Source organism: Papaver somniferum, chromosome 2, assembly GCF_003573695.1.
Source record: "Papaver somniferum cultivar HN1 chromosome 2, ASM357369v1, whole genome shotgun sequence".
Taxonomy (NCBI): Eukaryota; Viridiplantae; Streptophyta; class Magnoliopsida; order Ranunculales; family Papaveraceae; genus Papaver; species Papaver somniferum.
Window position 1 is genome coordinate 82,714,630 of NC_039359.1, and position 21,314 is coordinate 82,735,943.

General features: G+C 42.9%; 1 protein-coding gene across 1 annotated transcript; it reads right to left on the reverse strand.

Annotated features, from left to right (window-relative positions):
- Positions 1-1,584: 1,584 nt before the first annotated feature.
- Positions 1,585-7,369, reverse strand: LOC113348208 (tRNase Z TRZ3, mitochondrial-like). Its single transcript, XM_026591914.1, has 12 exons — positions 6,930-7,369; positions 5,963-6,052; positions 5,490-5,534; positions 5,331-5,385; positions 5,126-5,169; positions 4,575-4,997; positions 4,216-4,460; positions 3,979-4,126; positions 3,758-3,808; positions 3,140-3,642; positions 2,145-2,799; positions 1,585-1,983 (listed from the first exon to the last, which is right to left on the reverse strand). The coding sequence occupies exons 1-12, from the start codon at positions 7,329-7,331 to the stop codon at positions 1,681-1,683; spliced, it is 2,964 nt and encodes a 987-aa protein (XP_026447699.1). The 5' UTR covers positions 7,332-7,369; the 3' UTR covers positions 1,585-1,680.
- Positions 7,370-21,314: the final 13,945 nt, after the last annotated feature.

Genomic DNA, 21,314 nt, shown 5'->3' on the forward strand with positions numbered 1-21,314 from the left:
TGTTGTTTGATCTTCCTACTAAACGCCACTAACAAAGAAAGTTTGTGTTTTGTTTTTGTAGCATGAAGCCGTGAAAGCGCGCTACTTGGAAGAAAATGGGGAAGCATTCGCCTTCGATGCAAGCTATCACTTCATGATTGAAAAAATCCCAGAGTATGCACCGGACTTCATGGAGGCCGGAGATGAATGGGATTCCTCCGACGAAGCTTGATGGTTTTGGTGTAGGTTTTGTGGGTGGACAAGGAGTTCGGTTTTATGTTTCAATCAATGTAGTAACCAAAATTGCATGAATAAAGTGAATTACATCTTCCCATATTCTGTTTTCTGTTTGGTATAAGTACATGTCAGCAAGGTTAAAAATCCTTAGCATGCCGACTACAGGTCAGTCGGCAGTATTAAAAATTATGTTCATGCCGACCATATGATAGCCGGTATCGTAGGAAATATTTACATGCCGACCGTAAAATTGTTGGCCCAAGATAGTCGGCGTAATCTTCATTCAAAGACCATTCCAGCCTAAAAAGGGTCCGCATTTTCTTCATCCACGGACCATGACGGCTGTAATTGGTCGGCATCTTATTAAAACGTCTACCATGCCGGCGGAGCATAGCCGGCACCTTATTTAAACGTCGACCTTGCCGACCTTTCACATTTTCAAAATCAAATTTTTTGATTGAAATCGAACTCATAAGACGGGCTAAAGGTTTAATCTACTGAATTCATAATTTCAAAATTTTAATCTAAACTCAATTAATTAACCTAATCAGAATTTTTAGTGTTAATTAAACAAGAACATATTAGCTATTTAGAAAATATAAGGTTAAGGGGTGGAATCTTTTACTTCAAAATGACCTAGCTTTTGTCTCATTAGGTATACCCCAATTAATATGGGTATACCTCAGTCTCGCCAGGTATTCTAACTCACAAATCGTTATTACCTCAATTTTCAAAATAATCCGTTTGTTTTGGCTGCTTTTTCTAAAGGGAGTGAAAAACATGTAGAAAACTTGTGAATTCAAGTATCCATGAATCAGACAGAAAATTGTATCCGATTCAAATAATTCCAAATCAGATATAATAATAATATACAATGATTTGCTGAGTCAGATGTTGAGTCAGCAAAAAAAAAATTAACACCTTTGATGGTAGTAGTACATTTGCTCCTAAATACTATATGACATAACATTAACAACAAATCAACTGAACTCATTATCGTTTGGTCTGAAAAAATTGATAGTGCGAAAATAAGAAAATAACCATGTCAATGGATCCGTCACGTTAACTGGTCAATAACAGTTTTTACTCTCTCTGTAACAAAAAACAAAAATAAACTGGGCCTGTTTTGGTCATAAGGAACCCACACTTTGGCCTGGTTATACAAACATTATGCTGAATTAGCCATAAGCCAAGTCCTTAGTGATTCACCGGTCCTACTAGTTTGCTCGGTATGTACCTCAAGATAAGGAGCTGCGTAAACCACACTGAAGATTGTGTTTATGCTCAAGCAAAACAGAAAGGAACCATGTACTTCTCTGATTTTTCACTCTAAGCAAAATGATTAAAGAAGTAGAAAAGATAAAAGAGTACAAAAATTGATATCGATAGATTAAAGAATCTCAATGGGGTTATGGCGTTATTGTTTTCTGAACAAGTAAATGAAACAAAGGTAAAAAAACATTATCAGGTTTCAGAGTCTACAGTATCATCAGATTCTTCAACAATCATTTCATTTTTAAATAGGAGTTTGAGGTGTGGAAGAACCTTCGGAAGCACTGGCAAATCTGCTAAGTTAACACTCATCATATCAAAACCAATACATGTTTTATGCATATGTGTCTCGTCAAAAACTGGAATCTTCGGATACCTTTGACTAAAATGTGTGAGGATGATCCGATATGCACCTTCTCCAACTTCAATGGCTTCCATTGTTGTACTGTGATTCCTTGCTATAGCTTCGTCCACCATAGTGTCCTCAAACGTTGCCTGCAAAGGGATCAATTGTAGCATGTTATTTCACATATCCCTAGATCACATAAAGATGGAAATATAATGTTCTTTGTTAATCCTAATTCCAACGCACTTAAAAAGTCTAAAACCTCAATAAATGGAAAACAGATCGTCAACATAATAAGTATATATCTCACCTCGTGTATAAGAACAGTAGCTCCTTGACACGCGTCTTTCAGTTCTTGACAAGGTCTGGTGTCACCAGAGTAAACAAGTTTCCAACCGGGTATAGTTTTACCTTCATTATTAAGTCTAGATGCAGCCTCTAGAACAACGCCAAATGACTGAGGACAGTGCACGACAGGAACACTGATCAGAGCTCCCAGACCTGCTTCACCTAGAACCTTTTTCAACTTTTGTTGAATTTCAAAAACCCCAGTTGTTTCACCAGGATTTCCTGGTCTCTTCCAGTAACTCTCCATGCGGCTTCCTTTAACAAATAAACTCGTCTCCAAATTTTGAGCTATTTCTTTCACCCCATCATCCTTATTTACCTCTTCCTTTGCACTTCTCAGAAAAGATTGACTTTCAAAACCCTCCCATTTAGCATCCGTTGTATGACCACAGTCGAGGAACTGCATGTTTAGATCCTCGAGCCTTTGGTATGCATCCAAAAATCTCTTCAGTTGCCTTGGTCCAACAACAATTATTGGTTCATGAACTGTACCTTTTAACAATTGGCATCTGAGGGCAAGAATTCTTGCAAGACCGGTGTGATGATCTGCATGAATATGTGAAATCCAGATAAATTTTAAACCTTTCACAGCATCATCAGCACCCGTTACACCAAACCTGTTCATAATCATATCATAATGAATATTCATATATAAAATAGGAAGGACAAAGATAAAGACTCATCCAAGAAGAGAACAAAATTTATTTGCTGAAGGCACATAAGGAATCACTGCATTAGAACTCCTACCCGTATCAAAATGTTGGTTTGAAATAAACAATTATGAAGTACGATAAGTAACCACCAGAAACTAGCCTTTAGATCATCCTCTACATGTATAAACACAATATCTTATCCAAAACATTGAAAAATATATTGCCAATCATATCCATATAAAATAAAATAAAATAAAATAAAACAGTACAATTTAGGAGAAACTTAGTCAAATAAGATCATTACCTTCTTTTCAATTGTCCTAGAGTTCCCTCGCCACAATCTAGGAGCAAACCTCCTTTAGAGAAAAGATTAATGAAGATGGAAGTAACATTGCGATATTTTGATGGCTGGGATGAACCTGTTCCTAGAAGAACAATCTCCATCTCTTCTCTTGTCATGTTCTCCAAACAACTAGGAAGACTAGAGTCGTGATTAAGGTCATCCGTGTTGACGCTACGTGGAATCTCCTTTAGAGCTGCATCTGAACCTTGCTTTCCTAAGTTTTTATCAAGAACAGAAGCATTCTCGTCCATCCATGGTTCTTCCATCATAATAATATTTTGCTCCGGCGAAAGTATCAACTCTTTAGCATCTCCAATCTTATTCCATAGATGACTAACTTCACTTACAGCATCTACTATCTCAGGGATTTCTAAGAGAAGCTCATCAATTGCCTTTGCAGAAGTCAACAACTCCGGTATCGAAGATTTATCCAACCCAAAATGTGAGTAAGGACGCAAGTGGAACTGGAATGCACATTACAAAGACATTAAGGAATTGAGGTAATCCTGGCGAAGGACCATTCCAGCACAGGTGCTGCCACATACATCATAATCTTATTAATAGTTGCACAACAGATACCTTAAGAAGATTTTCAGCAGCAACACTTTCAGATGGATTTGGAACAGAAACCTGGAACAAGAAATGAATTGCTAACATTCAAACTTAAAAGTAACTATAAAATACTAAGATTAGGAAATCCACCTACAAAATGACAGAAGTAGAAAAAAAGAAGGAAGACGGAAAGAAGAAAAAAGAAGTCATTCTTCCTTTTCAAAAGGAGGAGATCATAATTAACGTACCACACTTGATGCTATGATATCTGGGTTACCATTGATAAGATGCTGATGATCCCAAAATCCCCGTGAAGGAAAGAAGTTGGGACAAAGATAATTAAGTCGAGCTGCCATTCTTGCACTTGATTTTAGAATTGGAATCTCCATATTCTTTCTGCAAAAGAAAAAGAAAGATTCAACCACAAGATCAACGCAAACCACCTGAACTTTATCATATATTACTCAAGAATGAAAAGATCTTACTTTTGATGTCCAGCCATGATATGTTGGGCTCCGTCGAATCTTCTCATCCAAGTATCATACTCAGCAGTCATTGTGACAGATGATGGACTCAGGTGAATAACACAACTCACAATCTTAACACCGTCATAGTAACTATTCAGAGATTGTAGAGATATCAAGTCCCGCAAATGAGAGAGGGTAGGGCAATCCACAAGGAGCACAATAGGGCCGGGAATTGTGGGACCCATCACATCACTTGGATGAACCTGAACAAACAATAAACTTAGCACCATATTTTCATATAAACTAATGTATACTCCTAGCTATAATAATATAATTAAAAACCAAAGAAAGACGTTTACGGTTTTAGTTTAACCCACTGTGATATCTTGAAAGTCTGACATGACTGATTTTCCAAGTTGCAGATCACGAAGTTTAGGTCCAGGTTTCAGTCCAAGGGCCTTAGCTTTCTCTGGATCAAACTTTCCGTTGATCTCAGGTAATTCACAGACATATATAACAGAAATATCGCCGGGCTTTAGCACTGCCACGTTTTCCGTGTCTGAATCTTGTGAATTTGATGATGAGCAACAACTTGGTCTTAAAAGGATAGCAGATATCTTCACAACCTCATCATCAATTAAAACTATAGGTTCTGCAAATGTTTCACTCTCGGAGATTGAAGCTCCATCAGAAATCAAAGAAGGTCCAAAGCTACGAGTATGAACCACTGCCGCCTTTGGAATGAAAGATCTCATAGCATCAACTAAATATTGGAGATCAGAGGGACCACATACGTTAACCTGAAAAACAAAACAAGCTACACATGTGATGTGATGAATCTAACTTTCAGTTGTTTTGAGAAAAGAATAGTAAGCTGATATCCTACATATTCTCCTCCTTAAGCACATTGAATTGATCTGTTACTTACTGACATCCCTTCATCTCCCATCCCAGCCAAAGTCAACAAAAGACCTGTGAGCACATGACAAACAAACCAAGAATATGATAAGTTGCTTATATATTTAACTGAAAACTTTGCTTTGATCGGTATATAAATCCAATACATTATAACAACCCCCACGAAAACATAAAATCTAAAAAAAATAAAAAAATGAGTTCAACAAGCCACTTACCTGGTAGTCCACCAGCAGTTTCTGAGCAGACACGAGAAAGGAATATGTGATCAATCTGGAGAGGCACAGAGAAAATTATAGCTAAGTGTTTCGCCCGCTCAAGAAACAATTAACATTCCGCCAAATTTAGAACGTATAAAATCTTGAGGTACATCATACCTTGGATAACTTAATCTTGTGCTCTGTGCAGAACCTTTGCAACCCCTGTAACAAGCAGAGCACGTTCAAATTTATGGTTTTTCTGGGTTCTAGTGAAAGTAATTTAATTTTTCTACTCTTTTCAATCTCTTGAATTCTCAACTTCTATAAATTCCAGTAAAAGAAACAACAACATGATGTGAAACTTCTATGCAATTGTGTTTAATATACCTCCAAAACTTGCTTGCTACTTTATCCAGTGGCCTTATAGTCTATTTCGTTACAAAACCAAAAACAAATCAAACACAAAAGTGCCACTTAAACTACTGAAACCAAGAACGACGTCCAACTCGCATCTATTTATTGCTAATAAAGAAATAACTAGCTTCAGTTCACAAAATCAACAGAGAGAGAGAGAGAGAGAGAGAGAGAGAGAGAGAGAGAGATCCTTGCATCGAGCAAAATTAGTCCTGCAAGAAATTCCATAAACTTACCTCTCCAGCATTAAAAATAAACCTCTGCCTATCAAAGAACAGCAAAACTGATGGTGAAGTATCTTGCGTATCTAATCCAGTTCCCAATACCTGTAAAACAAAGTTCAACAATTAAAGTCGACAATCCAAATCTAAAAACTGAGCACACATAACCCAAAATCAATAACTTAGAGAACGTCTTCGCCATGCTTTTCTATGAAAAACAAGTTATATGTTTAATGTGTAGTTTGGTGAACAATATCACAAACAAAAAAGCGAAACAACTATGCCGAGTTCAGATAGTTGCAACATTGAACTTAACTGAATTCTAATTAGCCTGAGGAAAAGCACAGACATTTTATATTTCAATGTTCAGTCAATGAGTTTACCTATTACTCACCTCTATCATTATTACTACTAATGAAGATCACTTTGATCTGTCACATATAAGATGCTAATAACCTACAGTTCCAACAGAGTAACTGCAAACTGTAGTCAGTCCGACTAAATTTGAATACAGAACATCAGCAGATTGAGCTGCCACTCCGAAATCATGAAGCCAAAGGGCGTAGGACCTAATTCAAAATTTTGTGGGGTTCAACAAGATTAAAGTCTTCCTACCTTATTTTAACACACAGTTCATTGACTCGTGTAGCTACAAGAGGTAGCGCTATAGCCATCCAGATTATATCGAATTACTCAATTACAATTTATTCTACTTAAGTACACGAACTTCGCAATTTGGTACTAAACTATCAATTACATTCAATTTTCTGTCTTACACAACATAAAAAGATACAGTTTACTGATCAGTAGAGTTTGACTAGACATAAAACATGACTTGGTCTTCACAAATTCACCTCTCAAACCGTATAGTCAGCAATGTATCCCATAAGTATAGCAACACAACACTCTTAAGATTGAAAATTGAAAATTCTTTCTCTTAGGCATTTTCACAAACACATAAAGAGGTGATTTCTCAAAATACCTGAACATAGCAGCAAGTGTTGACAGGGTTCAGTTTCCGATTTTTCAACTGAAGGGTTTTGGGTTTATCATTTTTATCTCTTCCTTCAGCTCTTCTTTTATTGAACCCAGCAGCTTCATTAGCCTCCTTCATTGGTTCTTTCTCTTTCCCTAACTCTCTCTTTTTAACTTCTCTGAGAGTACTGTTATCTCTAATCCTCAAAGGAGGAGTGTTTCTTTGCTGTTTTCCTGGAGAATAAGAGAAGACAGTGGTAGTGGTGGTTAGAGGAGAAAAGGGTTTAGAAAGGGTTTTGGTTTTAGGCTTAGAAAATAGAGAAAAGGGAGGAAAGGAATTAAGGCGGAAGAGAGAATGAGAAGAGTATTTGGTTGGGAGGAATAGTTTGAAGCTCCCGATTTGGGGCATTTTTTAACGCCCAACTCTAAAGAGAGAGAGGAGAGATGTTTTAGACTTTTAGTGTATTCGATGGAATGGGAACCCCGGGGGAGACGCTTGTATAGCTAAACGCCTAAACCCATGGTTTGTGCCAAAACATAGAGTCTTGTTTCTTTTACAATAGGTCAAATGGTCAATGAAGGTCACTTAGTTTGCTGAAAATATATGGATTACTTACCACCTCTCAAGAATAATTCAAATAAATCAAAGAAGAACTTCAATATCTATCTCGAGGAACCACAAAGTCGAAGAGAACTTTGTGATTTCTATCTATCTCGTTCATAATCTGAGATTACGAAAACCTCAAAGATCAATAAAAACAGGATCTGGATATACAAACTATCTGGTAAAAGATAGTCTGACCGGGCTTCACGAATCCCTAAGTGAAGTCTTTAAAGCCGTAACCTAGAATACAATTATATGAAGAACCTAGGTTATAGAGGAAGACTCTAGCTTAGTAACTAGAACACAAGAGTGCCAGGGTTGAGAAATCCTATTGCAAGAGTCTCTCTATTCATAGAATTTCAAGGCTCTAGTTAGATTTGAATTCAATCCAGGGTTGCTTGGAATTCAAGCGAACATTTTCTCAGTTTAGATGAAATTCTTATTAAGCATGTGAGAAGTATGTCTTAAAATCATATAGAAGAATATGCATTATGGTCCTAGGTTCTAGAATTGGGCATAATGATGGTTCATATAGGCTAACTGTCCTATGAACTTACAAGCACATAACGATGTACTTTAAGACTCGAGACTAATCAATAATCCACAAACACAAAGTGATTTAGTGAATAAAGTTGTCTTAGAAGTGTCTATAATAGTTTTAGCAAAGTCGAACTTACATGTAGAATAGTTCGTGAACTTTTGCTAATACTAAACTACGTCGGTTTGCAAACCTTGGTAGTTCGTGAGCGACAGACCCGAAGGGTTTGCAAACCTTGACAGTTTGTGACCGACAGACCGAAGGGGTTTGCAAACCTTGGAAGTTCATTAAGTCAGTACAAAGTGGTTTGTAAATCGGGTTTGTGAACCTATCCAGTTCCCGAAATCAGCAATAAAGGGTACGCAACCCGGGTTTGCAAACCTCTACAGTTTTTGGAATTCATCTGACTTTTAGTAACAAAAAAAAGTGTGTACCTTGTGCCAATTTTTTCATAGCTCCCATAATTGATTTGAAACTTTCCTAATATCCATAGACAGTATGTATTGTTGCTTCATCAATTTGAAATGATCAACTTAAAACAAAAATAATTCTTGAGTAATAAATTGTTTTTAACTAAGATTGCTAAGGATATATGAATATTTATTGCTTCAATCATATTTCAAGAGTTTAACCAAGATAAGCTTGAACTCAAAATTTCTTCTTTGCGATATTAAATCTACTAAATTCATACGACATAGTCTCGTAAGATAAAACGGTAAATGAAGTGAGTAAATAGGATAAGTCAATCTTCACATACCTCTTTGTTGATGAAGTTCGCAAATGTCTTCGTTTGTTCTCCAGTCTTCAATCTTCGAGGTTTATTTAGTGATGCCTGGTACTCAACTACCATACTCTAATCCTAGTCCAAAAATTGACTTTAGTAGACCAGAAATCAAGATATAGTTTTGTACATCTAACATTTATAAAAAGCTTAAGATAGCAAAACTTGCGAGTTCGACCGAGTAATGCTCTAACAAGTTGGTTCAACAAAAAATTCTGATGGATATAATGCATAGCTTGATAAACCTTTCAAGGAGAAAGAAATTTGATGATCAATTAAGGAACTTAGGCCATAAAAAGTACTAGGAGTTGGCAAATTTTCACTATTTTTTTTATAATTTCTTTTGGGGATTCAGAAAGATCGACATTATTTGAAATGTTTTAAGAGTATTTTTATTACTTTTTTCATGAGGAAAAGTTCCAAAAGATAACTAAGTCGAAATGATCAGAGATTATAGCCCAATTTGACTTCTCTCAAAGGTTTGCAAATGAACATTGAAAATTCTGGCGAATAGTTTAAAAGAGGTAATATGTAACCTTGTTTCATGAGAGTATTTGAGGGTGAAAACAGTTTCTGCTGGTTTCGGTAATTTCGTGTGATGTGGGTGAGAAACAAATCTAAACCCTAAACAATGTGTTGCAAGGGAGTACTTTAAATTCGAGAGATCAATCTGTACAAGTCCGGCCTAAACCAAGAAATGGCTGTTCCAGAATTGCTTCGATCACAAAGTGGAGGAGAAGGGTTGGTTTTGGGGAGGGAAGCGAAGAGAGTGTTGAGACCAGAATAGTTGATTCTGGAATGTATCAGAAAGTGGGAAGCTAACATATGGGAAAGCTAGCAAACGTTTTCTGAGTGTTGTGTGCTCCTGAATAGAACTTGTTGTTCGGTGGAAATAGGTAATGCCTATTTATACAAGTCGAAGTGAAAATTACTCTGGTCTCATTAAGAAATGGAAAACGGGTGAGTAAATGGGAGGAGGTGGTAACCGGTAACGCTTGGAATTGATGTTCCATAAAAGAAAGGTTTTCACCATTACTCCCTGTATTTACTAACCGCCTCATCCTTATGACACTTTCTAATAACGAGCGTAGTGCACGCCGCACGTTGTAAACCGCCAAACCAATACCTAATGAGCATCCCCAAGTTTGTGACATGTATTGATGTCTCGAGTGTTTTCGTGGAAAACATATAGCATGTTGTTGTTGTCTGGCAAGTTGAGCTTGGGAGACTTGTCGTCTCGGTGGTGACCTTCAACGGTCGAGATTTTGCATCTTAAGAGGAAGGTAGCCGTTGATTATTGCAACCTTTCGTTTGGTAGCCAGTGGCATGAAAGTATGATCAGTATGGCTTTAATATGGCTCAGTTTAGGCGCGGCCAAAAGTTAGGGTTTTGGCTTTGTTTAGGTGCGACCAAACTAGGGCCAAAGGTTGACATGCGTTAGCTGGTAACCTTGGACGGCTAAGATCTTCATCTTAGAAGAAAAAGTGGCCGTTGATTGTTGCAGGCCTTCGTTTTGGTAGCCGTATAGGGAAGGCCGGCATGGTATGGCGCGGAAAGGTGGTTGGCATGCCATTGGCACATGTGGCATGGCATGCCTTGACGCGGTTTGGCGTGGCCAAAACTAGGGTTTTGGGCCAAAGGTTACCATGCGTTGTTTGGCGACCTTGGAAGGCTAGGATTTGCATCTAGGATGGAAGGGTGGTCGTTGATCGTCGCACGCCCTCGTTTTGGTAGCCGCATGCACGGCAAGGTGGTTGGCATGCCATTGGCACATGTGGCATGGCATGCCTTGGCGCGGTTTGGCGTGGCCAAAACTAGGGTTTGGGGCCAAAGGTTACCATGCGTTTTTTGGCGACCTTGGACGGCTAGGATTTGCATCTAGGATGGAAGGGTGACCGTTGATCGTCGCACGCCTTCGTTTTGGTAGCCGCATAGGGAAGGCCGGCATGGTGTGGCGCGGCAAGGTGGTTGGCATGCCATTGGCACATGTGGCATGGCATGCCTTGGCGCGGTTTGGCGCGGCCAAAACTAGGGTTTTTGGCCAAAGGTTACCATGCGTTGTTTGGCGACCTTGGACGGCTAAGATTTGCATCCAGGATGGAAGGGTGTTCGTTGATCGTCGCACGCCTTCGTTTTGGTAGACGCATGGGGAAGGCCGGCATGGTATGGCGCGGCAAGGTGGTTGGCATGCCATTGGCACATGTGGCATGGCATGCCTTGGCGTGACCAAAACTAGGGTTTTGGGCCAAAGGTTACCATGCGTTGTTTGGCGACCTTGGACGGCTAGGATTTGCATCTAGGATGGAAGGGTGGCCGTTGATCGTCATACGCCTTCGTTTTGGTAGCCGCATAGGGAAGGCCGGCATGGTGGGGCCAAGGTCAATGGCGCGGATGGCTTGGCTTAGTGGGGCCAAGGATTTCGTACGGACGGCTTGGCATGGTGGGGCCAAGGCAAGGTGTGGTTGGCTTGGCATGGTGGGGCCAAGGGTTTGGCATGCCATTGGCACATGGTGCGGCTAGCATGGTTGGGGCCAAGGCAAGGCGCGGTTGGCTTGGCATGGTGGAGCCAAGGGTTTGGCATGCCATTGGCACATGGTAAGGCTAGCATGGTTGGGACAAGGCAAGGTGCGGTTGGCTTGGCATGATGGGGCAAAGGGTTTGGCATGCCATTGGCGCATGGTGCGGCTAGCATGGTTGGGGCCAAGGCAAGGCGTGGTTGGCTTGGCCTGGTGGGGCCAAGGGTTTGGCATGCCATTGGCGCGTGGTGCGGCTAGCATGGTTGGGGCCAAGGCAAGGTGCGGTTTTCTTGGCATGGTGGGGCAAAGGGTTTGGCATGTCATTGGCGCATGGTGCGGCTAGCATGGTTGGGACCAAGGCAAGGCGCGGTTGTCTTGGCATGGTGGGGCCAAGGGTTTGGCATGCCATTGGCGCATTGTGCGTCTAGCATGGTTGGGGCCAAGGCAAGGTGCAGTTGGCGTGGCATGGTTTGCCATTTGCGGCTGGCATGGTTGGCATGCCTTGGCGCGGAGATGTGGTTGGCATGGTTTTCCATTGGCACAGTGTTGCGGCTGGCATGGTTGGCATGCCATGGAGCGAAGATGTGGCTGGCATGGTTTTCCATTGGCACAGTGGTGCAGCTGGCATGGTTGGCATGCCATGGCGTGGAGATGTGGATGGCATGGTTCGCCATTGACACAGTGGTGCGGCTGGCATGGTTGGCATGCCTTGGTGCCGAGATGTGGTTGGAATGGTTTTGCATTGGCACAGTGCTGCGGCTGGCATGGTTGGCATGCCTTGGCGCGGAGATGTGGCTGGCATGGTTTTCCATTGGCACATTGGTGCAGCTGGCATGGTTGGCATGCCTTGGCGCGGAGATGTGGCTGGCATGGTTTTCCATTGGCATAGTGGTGCGGCTGGCATGGTTGGCATGCCTTGGCGCGGTAGCATGAGAATTAGGGTTTGGTATGCACGAAGATGATGTCGGTCAATACTAAGGGTTCTGCAGTGGAACATGACACATGTATATAAAAAAAGGTACCCTGGTAATTCTTCGTAGGTATGTTGAATGATTCAATAAATGCGCTAGTGGTGGTAGTTACGTCATGTCAGATGTAAGGTTTTACGAATTTAACCCTAAGCTAAAAACCACCATCAACATTAAGTCCCCTGCTTAGCTCGGAACAGGAGTATTGTTGCAAGGTAAGCATAAGATGGTGACAGGCCAGGACAAAATCGAAATGGCAAGTCATGAAAAGATGGTCAGGAAGACTCGACTAACCTTTTTCGAGAGGTAAGGAGAATTCGTGATTCTTGTGTTGGAGGCCTTGCGTAAATTCTACTCGTGGTGTTGCTGGCTAGACCTTGAAATGGTAGAGGCGGTTGCTGGTTGAGATGCAGACTGTCGGCTTGGCTTGGTCACGCGTCATCTTGGTTGGGCTAGGAAACGCGGAGGTGCTGGATTAGCGAGTTGTCGGTGTTGGTGCATCTTGAGCGGAGCCGCTGGCGTTGGTCGGCTTGGGATGGGAGCCGTGAGCATTCGGCGTCTTGAAATGGAGCTGCTTGCGTTGCTCGGCTTGGAGTGGAGCTAGCTTGAGTTCCTTGGAAGGATGACGACTGGCTTCAGTTCCGTGGAAGGATGACGACCGGCTTCAGTTTCATGGGATGATGGCAACTTTGTCTGAATTAGGGTTTGGCATGCCGAAACCCTAATTAGCGCCCTTTACTAGAATCGTTGTAGAATTATCGTACGAACTCGGATTTTGACGGTCCTCCCCTCCATTCTGAACGGAAAAGAATTTCTTATCTCGGCTCTCGGGAATATTTAGGTTTTGAGCTCGTTCGGGAGGTTAAAATAGCTCGACAGTAAAATTCAGGAAGAATTGCGGGCCCGTGGAATGATGACAGCTTGCTTTAGTTCCGTGGGAAGATGATGACTTGCTTTGGGAAGATAACAACTTGCTTCAGTTCCCTGGGAAGGTGACGACTGGCTTCGGGAAGATAACAACTTGATTCAGTTCCCTGGGAAGGTGACGACAGGCTTCGGGAAGGTAACAACTTGCTTCAGTTCCCTGGGAAGGTGACGACTGGCTTCAGGAAGATAACAACTTGCTTCAGTTCCCTGGGAAGGTGACGACTGGCTTCGGGAAGGTAACAACTTGCTTCATATTTTAGCATGCTGCAACCCTAATTAGCGCCCCTTGCTAGAATCGTTGTAGAATTCTCGTACAAAATCGGATTTTGATGGTCCGTCCCTCCATTCTAAACGGAAAAGAATTTCCTATCTCCCCTCGCGAGAATATTTAGGTTTTGAGCTCATTCGGGATGTGAAAACAGCTCGACAGTAAAATTCATGAAGAACTCAGGAGGGATGTTGCGGGCCGGAGGTGGCATAGTCGCGCCCAGTCATCCGTTTGATGGAGAAAGAAGGAATCTTTATTTTGTTCAACCTCTAGAAACTCCGTCCGCATGAAAAGAGATATTGACATTCTTATGTTTTTTGTTGCTCGTCCGGATCCGTGCTTTCGTCTGCAGTGTCTCTCTAGTGGATTCTAAAATTTATCAAACTCCATTGCATTCTTGGGACGGATGGATGTGGTTGCGTTTTCGTTCCATCCTTGATTTTAGGTTGTTCAGTGCCTGGACCCTCTAATCGCTATGACAGTATGTTGTGGTTGTTTATATTGGTCGAAATCTTCCGGAGACACTGGATGAAATAGATGATTTGGGAGACGTTTCGTTGGCGATGTGCTACTATCAAGTCTTCAAGGACTTGGTTCCAAGTGGCATCCTTCGAACCATCTTTCGAATCTTAGACTATCGTGTGGAATGGGATGTGGTGAGCAATCCCCAGTTATGCTTCTGTTAGATCCGATGGCTTATCCGAATATGTGAATGTATCTTTGTGGCGTGCATTTGAAGTCTTCGGTGCACATGTACTGCTTCATGTTGAGAAATTCTTGTGGCTCGTAAAACTTCGACAGTGATAATGTTGAAATCAGAAATAACCTGGTTGAGGGGAGTGAAAGCGTCCCATGTTGGTAGTCCCCATGTGTAGCCTACTTTCATTGCATCGCCTTTAATCCACGTCCACGGGATTTGATATACGCTTATCGTACTCTTCTGGATGTGACGCTAGGGTGATCAGAATATCACATGATGAAATATACTGGATAGTGAAGTGGTAGGTATGAGAGAGTTATGTTTTTTTATCATGGCTCCCTCTGTTTCTTCAAGAAAATGTTTCAGCCGCGTCTCTGGAGTTATCTCATGAGTCTTTGATGGTCTTCGGGATGGACTGCGATGAGCAGTCCCCAGTTGCATTTTTCTTCAGTTTCCGAAGTTGTTTTCCTATAAGAAGGCTTGGGATCCTCTGCGGCTTTGTAAAGTGTTGAAGGCGTCTTCTGGACAGATAGGTGATGATTTGACAGTAGATGACCTTGTTGTGGCTATGACCTTTTGGTTAAACGTGTCTTCTGAGCTTTGACAGTTAAGGGATTCCGTGTATATCCTCAGTCCCCATGTATGGTTTACATGTTTCCATCTTGTATGGTCAGTGGGTTGACCATGATAAAGACATCACCATCGTGCGTTCGTACTGGTGATTTTGTTACTTCTTCCACGTGGAACTTAAATATGGAGGAGTACATGTTACTTTTGTAGTGATTACTGCTGCGGTGAAGCTCTGGATAGTATCAACAAATGAGAGGCAACAATTATTTGTAGCATATGTAATCAGAAGAGACTACATTGTCGTGGTAACAAAGTAGGTTGGCTGGAATTGTATGGGCATACATGGAAGTAAAAGGATTGGTTGGACGCTAAGAGAGAAAACTGTCCATGATCATGAGTTTTGGCGAGATGGATCGAAAGGAGGTCATGACTACGAAGGTTGGCTGGCTGTGATCATGATCCTTGACATGGGGAGCATGGTGGTACGACCCTTTGTAGTAAGAAACGGTGTTGAAGCAGCTTCGGCTCTTGGAAAGGATGTTGAAACTTAAGGAGCCAAATGCTAAAGCTTCGGCTTCGGATTCTGGAGCAGCTTATGGAGAGAACGCTGAAGCGGAGCGGCTGCTTGAGCGAGCATTGAAGCGGAGCGGCTGTCGGAGCGAATGTTGAAGCGGAGCCGCTGCTGGAGGACGTTGAAGTGAAGCGGTTGTTGCAGCGAACGTTGAAGCGGAGCGGCTACGTTAATCAGTATGTTGTCAAACTGGAGACCCTTCAAGCGAACAATGGTTAGGAGTCCCCAGTTCCATCTATCAATCATGCTTTCCAGGAGAGGTTGGGGTTTGAGAACGGCTTCTTTGTTTGGAAACAGATGCTTCCCTGGTGCATTGCGGTTGAGGGATGCGAATATGTCTTGAAGCTGCGCCTACAGAATCTCACATAAGTGTTTCATCATAGACTGCACGATTTTATGGGCAAAATCCCCGAAAATCATGCGGCTCCTGACAGGAAGAGAGTCTTTGTGAACTCAGGGGGGGTTGATGATTTTCTTTGCTTCGATTTTGGAGAAGTCGTTCCTGATATTTACATGTTAGATTGCTGATTCCCTTCTACTGGGCGTTCAAAAGGAAACGGTGGAAGTATGCAAGCTGCTGGCGCTGGAAAGATGGAAGTTGTTAGCGCTGGAAGGATGCAAGTTGCCGGCGCTGGAAAGATGCAAGATGTTAGCGCTGGATCGGCTTGGAATGGGAGCTGGCTTGGCGTGGACGCTGGCTTGGATTTGGTATGGTGCGGACTGTTGGCTTGGCATGGTGCGGACTGTTGGCTTGGCACGACACTGGCTTGGCACGACGCTGGCTTGGCGTGGCGCAGACTTGTTCTTGCGGGCCCAGTTGCCTATTTCCATACGTAGCTCAAATAGGAAATCATTTCCTTATTCAAATTCCAAAAGTGTTATGCATATGAAAGGGGTTGGCTCTCCTTTTTATCTCGTATCTTTGTTCTCACGTCCTGGTGTTAGCGGTAGCGGGGTAGCAATAAAGTGGGAAAGCGTATTACAACTATGTACTCCATCGTTTCTCTTTCAATTTGTTTTCTTGTTTTGGGAAAAATCCTAGCCATAGGTATGCCTTATATGAATCTGTAGAAATGTTGTTCTTCTCTTCGAATATCACTGTAGTAGCGTCGGCTACCTAATGAATAGTTACTGGTAATCGTTATTATGCAAAGTAGGTACGTACGGGTAGGTGACTGATTTCACGAGGAACTGGGCGTTAGGGTTTCTCTGAGATCCAAAAGTTGCAGGACAAGGTGACCGAAGGTCCTTCTGCGGACGTGGTCAAAAAACAAGAAGCGGAGGTCGAAAGGCTGTCCAAAGAGTTGGAGATGAAACAGGCGGTCCTCCAAATGACGAAGGACGCCTTCTTCGAGAAGAGAAAAACACCGTTGAATGGCTTCCTTTGAATGCACTTCTGTCTTCTGAAATTCTTCTGTTTCGTCTTTTTTTTTTTTGAAAGGAAAATGAAACACCTAGCTTTATGGTTTTGATTTTCTGTATTTTTGGGTTGATAGACAAGTGTTACCTATGAGGGTTTTGGATTATTATTCGGGATGAATTGTTTTAGGATGATGCCATTTTTGGTTATGATTGTAAGTGACACAAACATCCCAGGGAATATATGGAACCGTGAACGTTGCGTGTCGGTATATGACATGGGATGAAACATAACATGGCTATCAGTTTTATCATTCCCGTGAAAACTTGAAATAGTAAACCATGTATTTTGTCTAGGCAAGATTTACTCGGTTTTTTGGATCTGCTAACGAAAAACGAGTCAGGTGGAAGTCCGAGTTTTGTGAGAAGCACCGCAATTGTGGGAAGTCCCAGTCTTCCCTGAGTCACTTGATAATTGAGTCGTCAATCCCTGGGCAGATCGTTTACTTTTAACCTCTGGTAAGTCCCAAGTCGCCCCTTGCCGTGTCATGACTGGTAATCGGGTCATCTGGTAACTGAGTGGTCGATCCCTGAGCGGATCGTATCGGGACGTCTGGTAGCTGAGTCGTCGATCCCTAAGCGAATCATTTGCCTCTACAGTCCCGACGTCTGAGTCAAAGTATGAGATCGAGGATTGAAAATTGACATTGTAACCGAAAGACCAATCTCCCACTGTGGTCGCCAATTGTTTGAGGGTGAAAACAGTTTCTGCTGGTTTCGGTAATTTAGTGTGATGTGGGTGAGAAACAAATCTAAACCCTAAACAATGTACTGCAAGGGAGTACTTTAGATTCGAGAGATCAATCTGTACAAGTCCGTCCTAAACCAAGAAATGGCAGTTCCAGACTTGCTTCGGTCACAAAATGGAGGAGAAGGGTTGGTTTTGGGGAGGGAAGCGACGAGAGTGTTGAGACCAGAATAGTTGATTCTGGAAGAGTAGTTGTTTTCTGAATTGTATCAGAAAGTGTGAATCTAACATATGGGAGATCTAGCAAACATTTTCTGAGTGTTGTATGCTCCTGACTAGAACTTGTTGTTCGGTGGAAATAAGTAATGCCTATTTATACAAGTCGAAGTGAAACGTACTCTGGTCTCATTAAGAAATGGAAAACGGGTGAGTAAATGGGAGGAGGTGGTAATCGGTAACGCTTGGAATTGATGTTCCATAAAAGAAAGCATTTTACCATTACCCCATGTATTTACTAACTGCCTCATCCTTATGACACTTTCTAATAATGAGCGTAGTGTACGCCGCACGCTATAAACCGCCAAACCAATACCCAATGAGCATCCCCTAGTTTGTGACATGTGTTGATGTCTCGACTGTTTTCGTGGAAAACATGTAGCATGTTGTTGTTGTCTGGCAAGTTGAGCTTGGGAGACTTGCCGTCTCGGTGGTGACCTTCAACGGTCGAGATTTTGCATCTTAAGAGGAAGGTAGCCGTTGATTATTGCAACCTTTCGTTTGGTAGCAGTGGCATGAAAGTATGATCAGTATGGCTTTAATATGGCCCAGTTCAGGCGCGGTCAAAAGTTAGGGTTTTGGCTTTGTTTAGGCGCGACCAAACTAGGACCAAAGGTTGCCATGCGTTAGCTAGTAACCTTGGACGGCTAAGATATGCATCTTAGATGAAAAAGTGGCCGTTGATTGTTGCAGGCCTTCGATTTGGTAGACGCTTAGGGAAGTCCGGCATGGTATGGCACTGCAAGGTGGTTGGCATGCCATTGGCTCATGTGGCATGGCATGCCTTGGCTCATGTGGCATGGCATGCCTTGGCTTGGTTTGGCGTGGCAAAAACTACGGTTTTGGGCCAAAGGTTACCATGCGTTGTTTGGCGACCTTGAACGACTAGGATTTACATCTAGGATGCAAGGGTGGTTGTTGATCATCGCACGCCCTCGTTTTGGTAGACGCATGGGGAAGGCCGACATGGTATGGCGCGGCAAGGTGGTTGACATGCCATTGGCACATGTGGCGTGGCATGCCTTGGCGCGGTTTGGCGTGACCAAAACTAGGGTTTTGGGCCAAAGGTTACCATGCATTGTTTGGCGACCTTGGACGACTAGGATTTGCATCTAGGACGGAAGGGTGGACGTTGATCGTCGCACGCCTTCGTTTTGGTAGCCGCATAGGGAAGGCCGGCATGGTGTGGTGCGGAAAGGTGGTTCGCATGCCATTGGCATGGCATGCCTTGGCGCGGTTTGGTGTGGCCAAAACTAGGGTTTTGGGCCAAAGGTTACCATGCGTTGTTTGGAGACCTTGGACGGCTAGGATTTGCATCCAGGATGGAAGGGTGGCCGTTGATCGTTGCACACCTTCGTTTTGGTAGCCGCATGGGGAAGGACGGCATGGTATGGCGCGGCAAGGTGGTTGGCATGCCATTGGCACATGTGGCATGGCATGCCTTGGCACGGTTTGGCGTGGCCAAAACTAGGGTTTTGGGCCAAAGGTTACCATACGTTGTTTGGCAACCTTGGACGGCTAGGATTTGCATCCAGGATGGAAGGGTGGTCGTTGATCGTCGCACGCCTTCGTTTTGGTAGCCGCATAAGGAAGGCCGGCATGGTGGGGCCAAGGCCAATGGCGCGGATGGCTTGGCATAGTGGGCCAAGTGTTTGGTACGGACGGCTTGGCATGGTGGGGAAAAGGCAAGGTGCGGTTCGCTTTGCATGGTGGGGCCAAGGGTTTGGCATGCCATTGGCGCATGGTACGTCTAGCAAGGTCGTGGCCAAGGCAAGGCGCGGTTGGCTTGGCATGTTTGGGCCAAGGGTTTGGCATGCCATTGGCTCATGGTGCGGCTAGCATGGTTGGCGCCAAGGAAAGGTGCGGTTGGCTTGGCATGGTGGGGCCACGGGTTTGGCATGCTATTGGCGCATGGTGCGTCTAGCATGGTTGGGCCAAGGTAAGGCGCTGTTGGCTTAGCATGGTGGGGCCAAGAGTTTGGCATGCCATTGGCGCATGGTGCGGCTAGCATGGTTGGGACCAAGGCAAGGTGCGATTGGATTGGCATGGTGGGGCCAAGGGTTTGGCATGCCATTGGCGCATGGTGCGGCTAGCATGGTTGGCATGCCTTGGCGCGGTATACGTGGATGGCATGGTTTGTCATTGGCACAGTGGTGCGGCTGGCATGGTTGGCATGCCTTGGCGCGGAGATGTGGCTGGCATGGTTTGCCATTGGCACAGTGGTGCGGCTGGCATGATTTTCCATTGGCACAGTGGTGCGGCTGGCATGGTTGGCATGCCTTGGCGCGGAGATGTGTCTGTCATGGTTTTCCATTGGCACAGTGGTGCGGCTGGCATGGTTGGTATGCCTTGGCGCGGAGGTGTGGCTGGCATGGTTTGCCATTGGCACAGTGGTGCGGTTGGCATGCCTTGGTGCGGAGATGTGGTTGGCATGGTTTGCCATTGGCACAGTGGTTCGGCTAGTATGGTTGGCGTGCCTTGGCGCGGTAGCATGAGAATTAGGGTTTGGTATGTACGAAGATGATGTCGGTCAATACTAAGGGTTCTGTCGTGGAACATGACACATGTATATAAAAAAAGGTACCCTGATAATTCTTATGTAGGTATGTTGATTGATTCAATAAATGCGCTAGTGGTTGTAGTGACGTCATGTCAGTTGTAAAGTTTTACGATTTTAACCCTAAGCTAAAAACCACCATCAACAGAGAGGTAGTCAGATTTCAGATGAAACTCTAGTTCCAAATGATATCATTGATTTTCATCAAATCTCTTAATCATGAGGTTGTTATAAATTGGATATGTATAAGGCTTTCGACAACCTAAACTGGGGATACTCAGTATAACATGACCATGAACTTTTGTAACTTAGTGTTATTGATTTAATTTTTATTTTTCTTTATGAATAACAAAGCTTTTATTATAATCCAAGAGAAATACAAGATTAGCCCACATAGTTACTGCCTCAATTGGGATGTCCAAATTTAAGACATTACTCGATTTGGTTGCTTTCAACAATATTATATATACAAATACTAAATAATTCATTCGTATGTTTTAAATTAGTAGAGTTATCTAACAAATCTTTTTTTCTTCATACTTTAGATTGATTTACTATTGGGCTTCGAGAAAAGAGAGAGAGGACATTTAGCCAATTTGTAAGAAGATCTGTTTTCATGATATGAAGGTGCACTGCAGACCCAAAAGCCTAAGCAGTTGTTCAAAATATTCTTTACCTCATGAAGGATTCATTTTTTTTGCCTATTTAGTTGAGTCTGATGTCCTTTCATGTTGTAACCTTTTTGCAGTCTTTTTCTATGCACAAAAGATTGATTTTTTTTCTACAGAAACCCACTTAGTTTCCCGTAGAAGAGCTTGAAAAAGCAGGGGTCTAACAATCTCACCCGATATTTTGTTTAGGAAATCTGTATGGATAAACTCCGATATAATTCCAAGAGAATCAACTAGACAGTCAGACTCAATCAATGAAAATCCAAGAGTTGTATCTCTGTTTCACAATGTAATCAGCAAATCAAACAGATAGAAACCCGAGAGCCTGATTATTATGT